Genomic DNA, 12,913 nt, shown 5'->3' with positions numbered 1-12,913 from the left:
GGACACAATTTGGGGGAAAAGGGGAGGGGAGAAATGGGATTCACACCTTTCCCTGGTAACCCATGCAATGTCAATGTCATGCCACTGTGTGCATTCTGAAACCCCTGAGCTGTTTGCACACAGCCTCCCCCTGGCATTTTCCACCCAGCCACTTCCTAGGCCTGAAGAGAAACTGAGGCTGGTGAAAGGGAGTGGGAATAAAGGAGATCAGAAAAGGATGGAAGTGGGGGATCGAGAAGGCACAGACTGGGCAAGAGAAGTGGGTTGGAGCTCAGGGAGGGGGAGAGGAAATAGTGGTTGGTGGTGGGGCAATACGGAGAAGGGAAAGGGGAACCCCAAGGGCATGGGGTGAATGTAGGAGTTGGGAGCTCCAGAGAGGTTGGGAGGGGTGTTCGGCAGGGTACGGGAGAAACTGGGGGAGGGAATTTGTGAAGCAGGTAGGAGTGAGGGAAGGGGAAGAAATGGGGGGAGGTCCAGGGGTGGAATGGGCAGGGACCGCCCCACACTAGAGTGGCAGACGGGAAGCTGGGATGTGAATTCCCTCTTGCCTCCCATCCTGTTCCCAATGCTTTAAGGGAGCTGGGGGCCTGGTAAGGAGCCACTGCACTAGCACCATGGCTCCTTGTACTGTGTGTATGTAAAGCTGCCCCAGGGAGGTGGCCGAGGGAGGTGTAAAGGAGTTACTGGGGGAGGGTAAAAATGTGGAAACCTGCAGCGGGGGGCTGCAGAAAGGGCTGTGACTGGGGGGATAGGACAGGAGTGAGGCTGCAAAGGCCATGTCTGCCAGGCTCTTCAAAATGGCCTGGGCCCTCTTGGTCCATCCGTCCCACCCCCTAAAAGCAGCTGGTGAGGATGGCGTCGGCCTGGCGGAACTCGGCGGCCACCTCTTTGAAGGTGCAGCCCGTGGTCTCCGGCACTCGGAAGTAGGTGTAGAGAACAGCCACCACCAGGAAGCCTGTGAAGAGCAGGAAGACATAGGGGCCCACCAGGTGCTGGGAAGGGAAGGGAGGAGAACAGGTTAGCAAGGTACCATACATCCCCAGGCCCCTGGGACATGAAAGGAAGGGAAGGGAGGAAGAGGGTGCTGTAGTCTACTTAACTCTCCATTGCTTTATTCTCTATTCCTTCCCCCCTTCTCCCCCTCCTCTCGCTTTTTTCTCTCAATGTCAGTACCTCTATTAGCACCGGGAGGGAAGGGTTACAAGTGCTGCAAAAGTAGGCACAGTACATCAGGGGCCCTATGATCTTTGCAGGAGCACTGCTGGCTCCTATGGAGTGTAGGGACAGGCATTCCAGAAACCAGGGTAGATCTGGCTCTACAAGCCTGGGGAGTACGCAGGGAAAGGACACCCATCCCCAGCCCCAGCATACAACTCCAGGGGGAGGAAACTGTATGTAACCCATTCACTGTGGCTCTCTGTCTCCCCCTAGTGGTGACTGGGCCTCAGGCTGAAGTGGATGAGCTGCCTATCCTGTACTGCCTTAGCTCGTTTAGATCAAGCAGTAGAAGCTCACGTATTATGATCTAGAGATCCAGGTTCAGTCCCTGCTGCTGATACCCTGCCCTGGGGCACTGCATTACACACACATTAAAGCAGGTCACAAGTGCTTTAGAAATAATGAGCAATGGGGCCCTCAGGCCAGTGACCCCCCTGGCACAGAAGCCTATCAGGGTATGGTGTGTATGGCTGCTGGGTATGTCTGTGCTCAGGACTTGCTTCACTCACCAAGCAGGGTCCACAGCCAGGGCTCGGCTGCTGGGATCCACACCCCAGTTGCAAGGAGAAAGTGGCTGGCCGGACAGGGGCATGGCCCTGTGCTATACCAGCCCATTCAGAAGTATCTCGGTGGGACTCACTCCCTTCTCCTATATTGGCCAGGCCCATGAGCATGAGCATCTCATGCCAGCTGACCACACCTCCCAGGGCACAGTGGCCCTGTGTCTGTGTCCCAGACTGCAATCAGTGCCTGGCTTGCAACAAGCCTGCCAGCAGGGGGACTGTGGCACTGTCTGGTTCCTCAGATCCCTTCCTCCCTCCTTACCCAGGCCTGGAGCTCAGCTGTGAGCCACATTCACGAGGCATGATTGGGTACAACTTGCCTTACTTTGTTGCAGTGCACATTTGGGGCGGATCTTTCTCCCTGTGCACTTTATGCTCCCAAGGGAATGATGAGCCCCCCACTCCATACCGGTTTCATAGTGGTAATGGGTTGTATATTATAACATACCCCCACTCCAGGACGGATCTCAGACCCTCCTGTTCCAAAAGCTCAGTGTCTGAGTACATGGACTAATGGAGAATCTCCATTAGCCACAAGCAATATAGGGCCTGCTTATCAATCACCCTGCACCTTGTGCAGTCATTTATATCAGTGCAAAGTGGGTGTAAAACGCTACCATTCTGCTCCTATTTCACACCCACATTGCACTGGGGTAAAGGACAACACAAGGGGCAGGGCAGTGGTGAGTCAGACCCAAAGCTTCTCCTTCTGTAAATTTCGATAGTTTTATTGGCATGAGCATGCATCTAAGCGCTGCCAAAGACAGTTAATACATCAGGTATCCTGTGTACGTGGCATCCTTTTCTGTGCAAATGTGATTTTATAGCATCCAGCTCTGATTCAGTGGCAGCTGGCCATACTGTGATCCTTTTCCTGCCCTCACATTCTTTTTTTTTACAGTGCTTTCCTGCCTCTCTTCTGAGTGGAAAGTCTGTCCCTGCTTCTCATAGCTCAAGGAAGCAGCTTTCTGGCACTTGACATTTAAAGATGCAGGAAATGTCTCAGTTTCTCCCATCACAGTGACTGCAGTCAGTCTTCCTCAGGATTCCCTTGGGTCTTACAGCTCCCCAGTCTCTAGCTCTAATTTGTAATAATTGGTTTTGGCTTTGTCTCAATGAAGAAAAAGGATGCATTCTGAACTCCAGTTAGCTAACATGAGGAAAAATCCTAGGGAAGACAAGGCAGACTGTAATTTTCACATGAGTCAGCAGGTTGAGTTAAAAGACTACGGGGGAGCCTAAGGTTTACCTTGACTTGCTAATTAGTGTGTACACTACAGATTGTCTTGTCTTTACTGGCAGAACTGGTTGGGAGATGGAATTTCTGTCCCGGGGGAAATTATAACATTTTGAAATTGGTTTTTGTTCCAAATCGGAAGAAAAAAATTGAAATTTGTCGCAGAATGGAAATTCTCAAAAATTTCAATTCAGAAACATCAAAAAGTTTCATTTTGATAATGTTGAATCATTTTGTTTCAACAACATCTAAGCATTATAGTATTAAAATTAGTAATACAATACAATATAAAAGTTGAAATGAAATGATAAATATCTTGTTGAAAGGAAATGTTTCGACATTATTAAAAAGAACATTTCAGCATTATCGAAATCAAACAAAAATTTCAAAATTACTTGTTTCGACAGTTTCCCTTCCAAAATATTGCTGAAATCGAGAATTTCTGAGAATTGTTGTTTGCAGTGTTGTTGTAATTGTGTTGGTCTCCTGGAGAAGAGCTCTGCGTAACTCAAAAGCTTCTCTTTCACCAGAAGAAGTTGTTGGTTCAATAAAAAATATGACCTCATCCACTTTGTCTCTGTATTTTCCGACAAAACATTTTGATTTAGATGAAACTGAATTTTCCAATGGAAATCTGTTCCATCGAAAATGTTTCACCCAGCTCTGTTCAGGAGGATTTTACCTTGGGTTAGCTTACTCAAATTAAGAATTCACCTTTTATCTTAATGACGAGGGCACCTTTTATCTTAATGACGAGGGCACGCTTTATTGCTGAGAGAGAGCTCTCCTGGCCATAAAAAATAACCACCCCGAATGAGGGGTGCTAGCTTTACTGCCAGGAGCGCGGTTCTCAAGGGCTGTCTATATTGGTGCTTTTCAGCGCTAAAACTTTTGTCGCTCAGGGGGGTGTTTTTTCACACCCCTGAACAACTAAAGTTTTAGCGCTGAAAGTGGCAGTGTAGACACAGCTTTAGAGAAGACAGACCCTCTGCCTGTGGTAAGAGTCTGCCTGTGTTTTGCACATCTTGCTCTAGTTAGGTAATCTGCTTCTGTGCTGGGATTTATACTTTGAGTTTCTTTTGTATGCTGAGCTGTTCTTCCCAATCAGCAGCATTTACAATCTTCAAGGTTTGGTGTAGTGTTCTGAGTGTTTTTCATTTGTGAGCAATATCATGCATGCCCTGGCTCTGGAGGTTAAGGCTGATGAGGCCTGGGGATGGAGGTGTGTGAAGGCAATGTGTGCTTATCAGATTTCTGTTGTGGGTCCTTTAAGAGCTTCTATTTGGCAGACGACCCTTCTCTCTGACTGCAGAAGACGAGTAACTCCCTCAGAAGCCAATGGGAGTTATCGTATTCTGTGCAAAGAGATTCAAGCCCATGAGAGGGCTGCATATACCAAGTTTGAGGACACTGCTTGAGTGCTTTGTGGTGCAAGCGTAGTTTGCTGTCTCTGGAGTTCTCACTGGAAACCGGCAAAGGTCACCCCGGCGATCCTTATATCCATATCCCTTACCAGGAGCGGCTGATAGAACGTGGCTACGATGAATTTATGAAACCAGTTCCAACTACTGGTGAGCCCCATGGCGACAGGACGCGCTGATTGGCTGAAGAGCTCTGCTGTGATATACCAAGATATGGGACCAGGACCAATCTCATAGAATGCCACCATGGTGAAAAGGGCCAAGATGAGAAAGTATTTTGTCCATGTCACTTCACCCTGTGTACGCAAATGCAGAGAGATGGGAAGAACTGAAATACACCAGTGCCCTGCCCCACCATGCAAATTGCCATTCATTGTATTGCTTTGTCCCTTGGATCTGAAGAGCTGAGGGTGTTATACAGGCATTCTCACAGCCTTCCCCAGGACAGACTCATTCTCCCCAGTTATAGAAGGGGAAACTGAAGCGAAGTTCACTCAGCAAATCTGTGGCAGAGCTGGTTCCCAAACCCTGCTCTATTCAACAGACAACACTCCATCCTTTTTCCTGCTCTAAGTAGTAGCACATCCTGCCCTCAGCCTACCCTTGCCCTGTCTTGTGCTCTTAGCTCTACACACAGTGCCTCCAAGTCCTTTACTCTGATCGTTGTCTAATTAAGCTTCCCTCTCCCTAGCTGAGCACTGGATGAACTGTCTTGTTCTCTTCTCTAATCCCTAAACATGCTGCTGACCTGCCCCTTCTTCTACCAGACAAATACCTCCCATTTCCTTCGGTACTAACTGCCTTTCCCCAGCATTTCCTTTTTGTGCCCTGCTCTAATCAGTAGCCATGTTTATTTCTTAACCCAGGCTCTAACAATTAGATGAGCACCACCCACTTCCCTCACTCTAGCCACTAGACATACTGTCTCACTGGCCTCCGCCCCTTCTCCGTGAGCCAGCTGCACGATTTGCAGCCGGTTCATTTCCTGACTGCGCCAAGGAAACATCTATACACGCTCGTGCTCCACACCCTTCACTTCCTCACCCTCGTGTCCCGCCCCGATACAAAATGGCGGGACCTCCTACCACCTGTTGAGGGTGAGGAGCCCCGGTGGGTCAGCCTATATTCCACCCTGGTCTCGAGGCCCGCCGGGGATATCAGCTGGCGGCTCCTTCATGGGGCCGTGAGCACGGGCGTGTACTTGGCGCGGTTTACCCCTGTCCCAGACACCTGACCTTTCTGCAGCGTGAGGGAGACCCTGGCTCACGTTTACTTGGAGTGCGCCAGGTTGCAGCCCCTACACCGGCTCCTTACCAATATTATGTTGCGGTTTTGGTTGCACTTTTCCCCTCACCTTCTTATATACGCACTCCCTATCCGTGGTCCCACAAAGTCACGGGACCTCCTGGTCAACTTCCTCTTGGCCCTGGCTAAACAAGCCATCTATAAAACCAGGGAGAGGAGGTTGGCCGATGGCGGTTCCTGTGACTGTGGGGCCTGTTTCCGATCCTTTGTCCATTCACGTATCCGGGCAGAGTTCCTCTGAGCGGCGTCCACTGGCTCCCTTGACACCTTTGAGGAGCAGTGGGCGCTGTCCGGGGTTCTCTGCTCGGTGTCCCCGTCAGGTTCCCTTCTTTTGACCCTTTGACCGCACTCCTGTCCCTGTTTTTACATTAGTTGTCCCCCGTAATTATTTGAGATTCAGGCCCTGTGGATCCTCCCCTTAGGCCGGGGGGGGGGGACCCTTTAGCAGTGGGCGGGCTTATGCCCGCCCACTTCCTGAACCTCAATATGTACAAATGGAAAGTGGGTATACACCAGCCTTTGTAAAACTGAACAAATTTACCAAACACTTTGGGCAAACTCACCAATAAAGATAAACAGTTAAACAAATTTATTGACTACAATTTAAAAAAAAAAAAGCACTTTGGGGTCCCCCAGTACCCTGGTAGGTTTGGGAAGATGGTCTATGCTATAGGCTATGAAGGGCAGGAGGACAGCATCCCCTACTGCTGTGTGTGTGTGTGTGGTGTGGAGGGGTGGAATTGTGAGAGTGTGCATAGCTAGTATATGAAGGACAGCACCTCTAGCAGCATCATACATCCCTGCTGCCATGTTAAGGTGCTAGGGGATGCAGAATGGCCTGGTTATTAAGGAAGGCTATTCCAGCAGCACAACAAACCACTACACTCCATGCTGGGACACTGGCAGCTGGAGACTATGAAGAATGGCACCTCCAGCAAATTAGCTCCTCCTAAATCCATGCTGTAGTCCTGGGAATGGAGCAAGTCAAAGTAGGATAGGAAAGACACCACCTCCAGTAGTGTGGTTAACTCCTAACGCCATGCTTTTATTTTAAGAAAATGAAGAGCAACATCCCCAGTAGCACAGCACCGTCGACACTAGGCTGTGGTGATGGAAGGTGGAACATGGCTTCATTTGTTTAAACCCAGAAGAATGCAAGGGTACCGACTTACCAACGTAGCAATGGAAAGGGTGAGCAGCATATTGCATAAAGCCATAACAAACTGGCCAAACATGAGCAGGCTCCTCCGGCCTAGTCTCTCTACAAGGAAGACCTGGAAAGGAAAGAGAAGAACCTTCATACAGTCCTGTCCTGAGGTTCTTTCTGCTATTTTATTTTAGCCCTTGCACAATTGTACTAAGCATCTAACTCAGGGGTTCCAAACTTTTTACTGGCATGACCACATTTTAATTAATTATTTCTTCCCAGGACCCCAGACATTTTGCTCTTCAAAATGGCATCCTCCATGCATCGTGACCTCGCATGCACCATGCATGCGAAGTAGGGTTGCCAATCCTCCAGGATTGTCCAGGAGTCTCCAGGAATGAAAGATTAATCTTTAATTAAAGATTATGTCATGTGATGAGACCTCCAGGAATACATCCCACCAAAACTGGCAACTCTAATGTAAATTCATGCGGTGTGGAGCAAAATGGTGTTCTCCACACACTAGGGATCACCGCACCACATCTGCTGATGGCATGACCCCATTTAGGGTTGCCACGCTCAGTTTGGGAACCACTGATCTAACCCATAAACACCCATGTTCTCGATGAAACATTGAACAGTACCATGAACCTTGCAGGCACCAATGATGTGTTAAAGATGAACCAGGGAAATGGGTCACTTAGAACCAGGGTAAATTTCAGTGGAGAACCATGAAAGATTCCATTTGCTCATCAGGCCTTGACCTTGCCTTATAGATCAGCTATAGAAAGAGGTAAAAGTGAGACAGGATATAATGGAGGACTATAAATAATGAATGGTAGAGAGAAGGTTATATGAGTGTTCCAATATACCCTTTCTCCTTAATGCAAGAAGAAGAGGGCACTAAAAGACAGCAGATTTCAAATGGATACAAGCAAATACTTTTGGATATACATTATAATTAATCTGTGGCGCTTGCCTCACCGGGGTATTATTGAAGAAAATACTTTAGAAACATGCATAAAATATGTTGATGTAAATGAGTGAAAATTACTAGTGGTGTCAACCCACATGCTTCAGGGCATGGCCTGCTTACCAGCAGTGGGCCAGGAAGACATTTCTCACCCCCGCCCCAACTCCAATACTCTGATGTAGTGATGCAAAATTGTTACAGGGTTTTATTCCTTCTAATGAAGTACACAACATTAGCCTCTGTCGGATACTGGATACCACCCGATTGAATAGCCCATTGGTCTAGTCACTGTGGCAGGCGGGACCGTTGGAACAGATGGATGAGTAATACGTTTTGATATGGAAAGAGGGTGGATAACAGATCAGACAGGCTAACTGGTGTGTTTCAGAGTGGTAGGATGTAGAATACAGGACTAGAAGGAGGTGAGATACTAGACTAGATGAACCAGAGGATCTGATATGGTAGGGCAGAATGTAGAATACTAGACGGGATAGGTGCAGTGTGGATCTGGTATAGCAGGAGGCAGGATTTCAGACTAGCTAAACTATTGGTCTGTTCCCATCTGGCAAGAGGTGGGATATCAAAATGAACAGACCATTGTTTTGTTTCTATACGGCGAGCTAGTCCTATGTTCTGATTGCCCCCTGTGCACTGGCTGGCACGTCTGCCAGGACAGACTGACTGCCTATCAGCCAAACAGCCAGAAAAGAGAATTAAAGCCCTGTGTGAAGCTCACTTACAGAGAATATTGTGAAGAGGATGTTAATGGCCCCAATTCCCATGGTGGTGTGTGTGGGATGGGCAACACCAGCTAGACGGAATATTTTTGTGGAATAGTTGATTATCTGTGAGAAAAAGACACAAAGCAACATGATGAGAAAATGCTCCTCCCCTTTTAAATCAGCGGTAGCTCACCCCGAATGCCGGCTGTACCACTCCTAGAGATTCCCCTTTATTTGCATTCAGCCCCCCCACACACACACACACTGTACAGAACCCTTAATCATTGTTCTCTTTCTTTGCCCCTGGAAGTTCTGGTCCCTCTGTGGTCATCTACAGCATTGAACCCTGACAGCTGGCTGCTGGCATTAAGAATGAGAGCAATCAGGATGGGCTGCTTGTAGCTGGGGACAATGAATAGTCTCAGCATGATGACATCCTCTGTTCCCTTAAGTTTGGCTGCTTCTTCCTTCATCTCCTCAATCTCTTCCAAGACGTCCTGGGTACCTCTGAGCCTCTGGAGTTCTGTAAGGCACCAGAGAACAGGAAGAACAACTAGACAGTGTCCCTGGAATCCTCCCTGGCTCTGAGTGAGACAGTTCCACAACTGATCTGCAATGCCAAATGAGTTAATGAGATCTCTGAACCTTTCATGGATCGCCTTTGAAACTGTCCCTGGTTTCAAATGACCCATAAAAACACAACCATGGCCATTCAGGAACACACCATAGTTCTCTCTAGTCCCTATAGGGTGACCAGATGTCCCGATTTTATAGGGACTATCCCGATTTTGGGGTCTTTTTCTTATGTAGGCTTCTATTACCCTGCACCCTCTGTCCCAATTTTTCACACTTGCTGTCTGGTCACCCTAAGTCCCACAAACTGTCTTTGACTGTGGCCCATGCCAGATGCTTCAGAAGAAGACAAAGCCCTCCCTCATTGTGCAATATTGTCCTCTGAGAAGGCATTTATTCCTGACTCTCCAGCAAGCTGGAAATCAGTTATGCCCTGATGTATGGGAATAGGTAACAGCTTGAAGAATATGCTGTAAGGAACAACTGCATTACATCCCATCTCTCTGATGCCTGTGGATCTAGGTTTCACAGTCCTGCAGTTTTGGGGGTTTAGTGGGCATTTTGTGCCTTACCTCGGGCAGCCAGTTCATCTTCGTGGCAATTGATGATAAAGTAACGGGGGCTCTCAGGGCAAAAAGGGAGGGTGAGGTACTGGAGGATGGCTGGTATAGCAGACAAGGACAGCATGAGTGGCCACCATCGGCTAGTGCCCAAGACATTCTCCAGGCTCATGATCTGAAACCAAGAGATAGAGAGAAACTTTCCAGAGAACATTATCTCATGCCCAGTAGGGGGAGGCAGTAGCCTTCTCTGTCCCACCAACATTGCCCTGTGTCATAAACCCTGAGGATGAGGGACCCAAACCCAGCACCTTTCTGGACCAAGAGATGAGAGTCATGCTGCTAGGTGTGCCAGGCCTCTGTACCAACAGTGCTCTGTTTCAGATGCATAGGTTTGCAAAGGCATTCAGTGTGTCCTATAGAGGGATATATCCTTCCTCATGCTCCCTCCCTGCTCCCCCACCTCATGTTCTGATGGGCTCAGGCCTATGAGTCATAAACCCTCACATTGCTGGAGCTAACAGAAATTCCATTATTTCTCTTGGGGCCTGGTCCCTGTTGCAGAAGGATCTGAGTTTTGCTGTGAAATTCTAGGTGGAAATTATAGTTGTAATCCTTGTCCAGGGCCAGCTCTTTACCTGCCCAACGAAGATGCCCACTGTCTGAGACAGCTGGTTCATGGTGGAGAAGGCCCCGCGGACCCTGGTTGGGGATATCTCCTGGATATAAAGGGGAATCAGGGTCATGTTGAGTCCACAGAAGAGTCCAATGAGGAAGCGTCCCACAATCAGTGCCTCCAGGGAGCCTGCAATCTTGGAGACGCCCATGAATGCCACGGCCATGAGGGAGAGGGAGTTAGCAATCAGGATGGAATTGCGCCTGAGACAGCAAAGAGATAGCAGGGTGGGTTATGGAGGAAGGGAATACATTAAAGTCTGGCACAAAGACACTGGCTCTGACTGTGAACATGCCCAGTCTTCTCCCTGGCCCAGGCCCTGAAAATACACAGCTCCTCTTTGACATGGCCCCTGTAAATACTTGGTACCATTCTGGTACTTGCTCTGGGAATACCCTGTTCCTCTCTAGTATTGACTCTGCACTTTCTCTGCCTTTGTGTGGTGATTAAACACAGTTCCACTGCATGTACCTTCCATAATGATCAGCCACTATGCCCACAGTGAGCGCTGAGACAGTGGCCCCCAAAGCCAAGGTGCTGACAGTGAAGGAACAAAGCATGGTGAGTGCATGGAGAGACATGGGCTCCTGGAGCCGCTCCTTCCAGGTCTAGTTGAAGAACTCCTCAATCACCTGTGTAGGAGAGAAACAATTCATGCCAACTTCTTCTCAGCAGTCTTTCTTGCACCTACATTATGCCCAATGTGCATTCCGCTTTGCTGGTGAAAACACTCACTTCCTCATTGATCAGTTCAGTGATAGCATCTCAGGCAGGCTGGGACTCGAGCTGCCATCTGCCATTGTCATCACTGCTCGCAGCTCTGCTCAGCCTTCGTTCCATTCCTGTCACTCCTCATTTCCTCCAACCTTCAGTCTCTTCCCCTTCATCTCAGGACAACCCCATATTTCTTACCAATCTTTTCCTTCTCTCTTCATCCTCCTTCTTCCTGTTCCCTCCACCTTTACCCCTCCTTCCTTTCATCCCCTTTCCCCCTCCAACTCCATCCTCCTCTCTCAGTCACCTTCCTTTCTCCTCAGACTTTATCAATGTCTTCATCTTTCCATCAGCCTCAATTCTCCTCTCCTCATCCTTCATCCTATCCCTCCTTCACTCAATCTTCATCACTCCTCCTCACCCTTCCGCAGCTCCCTCTGAGCGATCATCTCATCATACCTTCTTACTCCTCACCATCTCCTTCCATCTTCCTTCAATTCCCTTCAGCCTTCACCCCCTCACCCTCCATCTTCCTCCACATCCGCCCCCCCCCTTTACTCCCCCTCAGCTTTCAGCAACTGAAAAGTGTTGACACCAAGGAGGCAGAGAAATTGTTCAGGGACGGGTGATGCAAAGGAAGCAAATGGGATGAAACTGAGCCAAGTGTGAAGATTTCAGACTGGATCATCAGGAAACATTTCCTGACAGTGAGGGGTTTGTGAGACTAGAGTCTCCCCAAGGGAAGAGATGGAAGCCCCATTGCTTGGGATAGTTAAAACAAGGACTGGACAAAGCCCTGGAGAACAACTGTAGGGAACCACCCTGTCCTGGTGGGTGGGAGTGGGCTGTACTGTTCTAGATAACAATGTTAAGATAAATTAACACTGTGCTTTTTAAAGCTGATGGCCTAAGTTCACCGTCAGTGAAGAAAATATCCTGTAATGAAGAGGAAGGATTGTCCAACAGTTAGGACACTAACCTGGGATTTTAAAGACCTATGTTCATGTCCCTGGTTTTCCTCTGTGACCTTGGTCAAGTCCCTTAGTCTCCCTTTGCCTCAGGTCACCATTTGTAAAATGGAGATAATAGCACTGCCCTGCCTCACAGAGGGGTGGTGAGGATAAAGACATTAAATATTGCGAGGCACTCAGATAAATATGGCAATTGGGGCCAGAGAAGTACTACAGAGAGAATGTCCTGTTAAGTGAGTTCTGTGGAGGCGTGCTCTGCTCAGAGCAGACCTACATCCTTTCCTGCAACGGTGAACATTAAATAAATGTTTCATTGTAATGCAAGAAATTGATTGAAATCTCGCCTGCTTTTCAGAGTGTGCTAGCGCCCACCTTTCACAAGGTGGGCCTGAGATGAGGCCTAATGTATGGTTTTCCTATCACTTAGTTGTAGGAGTCAGTCCCTCTCTGCTCCTCAGCACCACGCATCCCATTTTCCAAGCTCCATGCCACATTTCCTTCTCCTGGACATTTACCACCTGTGGGGCATTGATGTTTCCTGTGTGGTAACCAATTTGCAACGATCCCAGCACTGAGGCCATCACTGACTGCACCAGGGACCACGTGACTGTTTGCTAAACAAGAAAATAATTGCACAACGTGGTCAGTAAACAGGAGCTCAGCATTTCAGTCATGTGACTACCAGACACTTGGGGGAAAGCATGGGTTTTTAAATATACCACTTAACACATCTCAATGTCCTGTAGTGTAGATAGTGAACACATAGGGTCAGCCATGACCAGCTGATGTCTTTTAAAGGTGTTAAGCCCTGTCTACACTAGATACTAACATGT

The 12,913-nt window shown here is 48.4% G+C and overlaps 1 protein-coding gene across 1 annotated transcript; it reads right to left on the bottom strand.

Moving 5' to 3' along the window:
- Positions 1-833: 833 nt before the first annotated feature.
- LOC112116577 (solute carrier family 2, facilitated glucose transporter member 1-like) lies at positions 834-10,976 on the bottom strand. The gene is made up of 7 exons (XM_026652227.1): positions 10,867-10,976; positions 10,358-10,598; positions 9,732-9,894; positions 8,922-9,109; positions 8,605-8,709; positions 6,917-7,018; positions 834-992 (listed from the first exon to the last, which is right to left on the bottom strand). The coding sequence occupies exons 1-7, from the start codon at positions 10,974-10,976 to the stop codon at positions 834-836; spliced, it is 1,068 nt and encodes a 355-aa protein (XP_026508012.1).
- Between the last annotated feature and the right edge of the window lie 1,937 nt (positions 10,977-12,913).

This window comes from Terrapene carolina, unplaced genomic scaffold (assembly GCF_002925995.2).
Source record: "Terrapene carolina triunguis isolate 2854851 unplaced genomic scaffold, T_m_triunguis-2.0 Scaffold112, whole genome shotgun sequence".
NCBI lineage: Eukaryota > Metazoa > Chordata > Testudines > Emydidae > Terrapene > Terrapene triunguis.
Note: the sequence above shows the minus strand (reverse complement) of the source record. Positions and strands in the feature narration are given on the sequence as shown.

Excerpts from the sequence above, each read along its gene's own strand:
- LOC112116577 (XM_026652227.1), bottom strand. The coding sequence starts at position 10,976 with ATGTCTCTCCATGCACTCACCATGCTTTGTTCCTTCACTGTCAGCACC. Across the intron at positions 9,895-10,357 it reads TGGGCATCTTCGTTGGGCAG|ATCATGAGCCTGGAGAATGT; the intron begins GTAAAGAGCTGG and ends TCTTGGTTTCAG. Across the intron at positions 9,110-9,731 it reads AGATGAACTGGCTGCCCGAG|AACTCCAGAGGCTCAGAGGT; the intron begins GTAAGGCACAAA and ends GGTGCCTTACAG.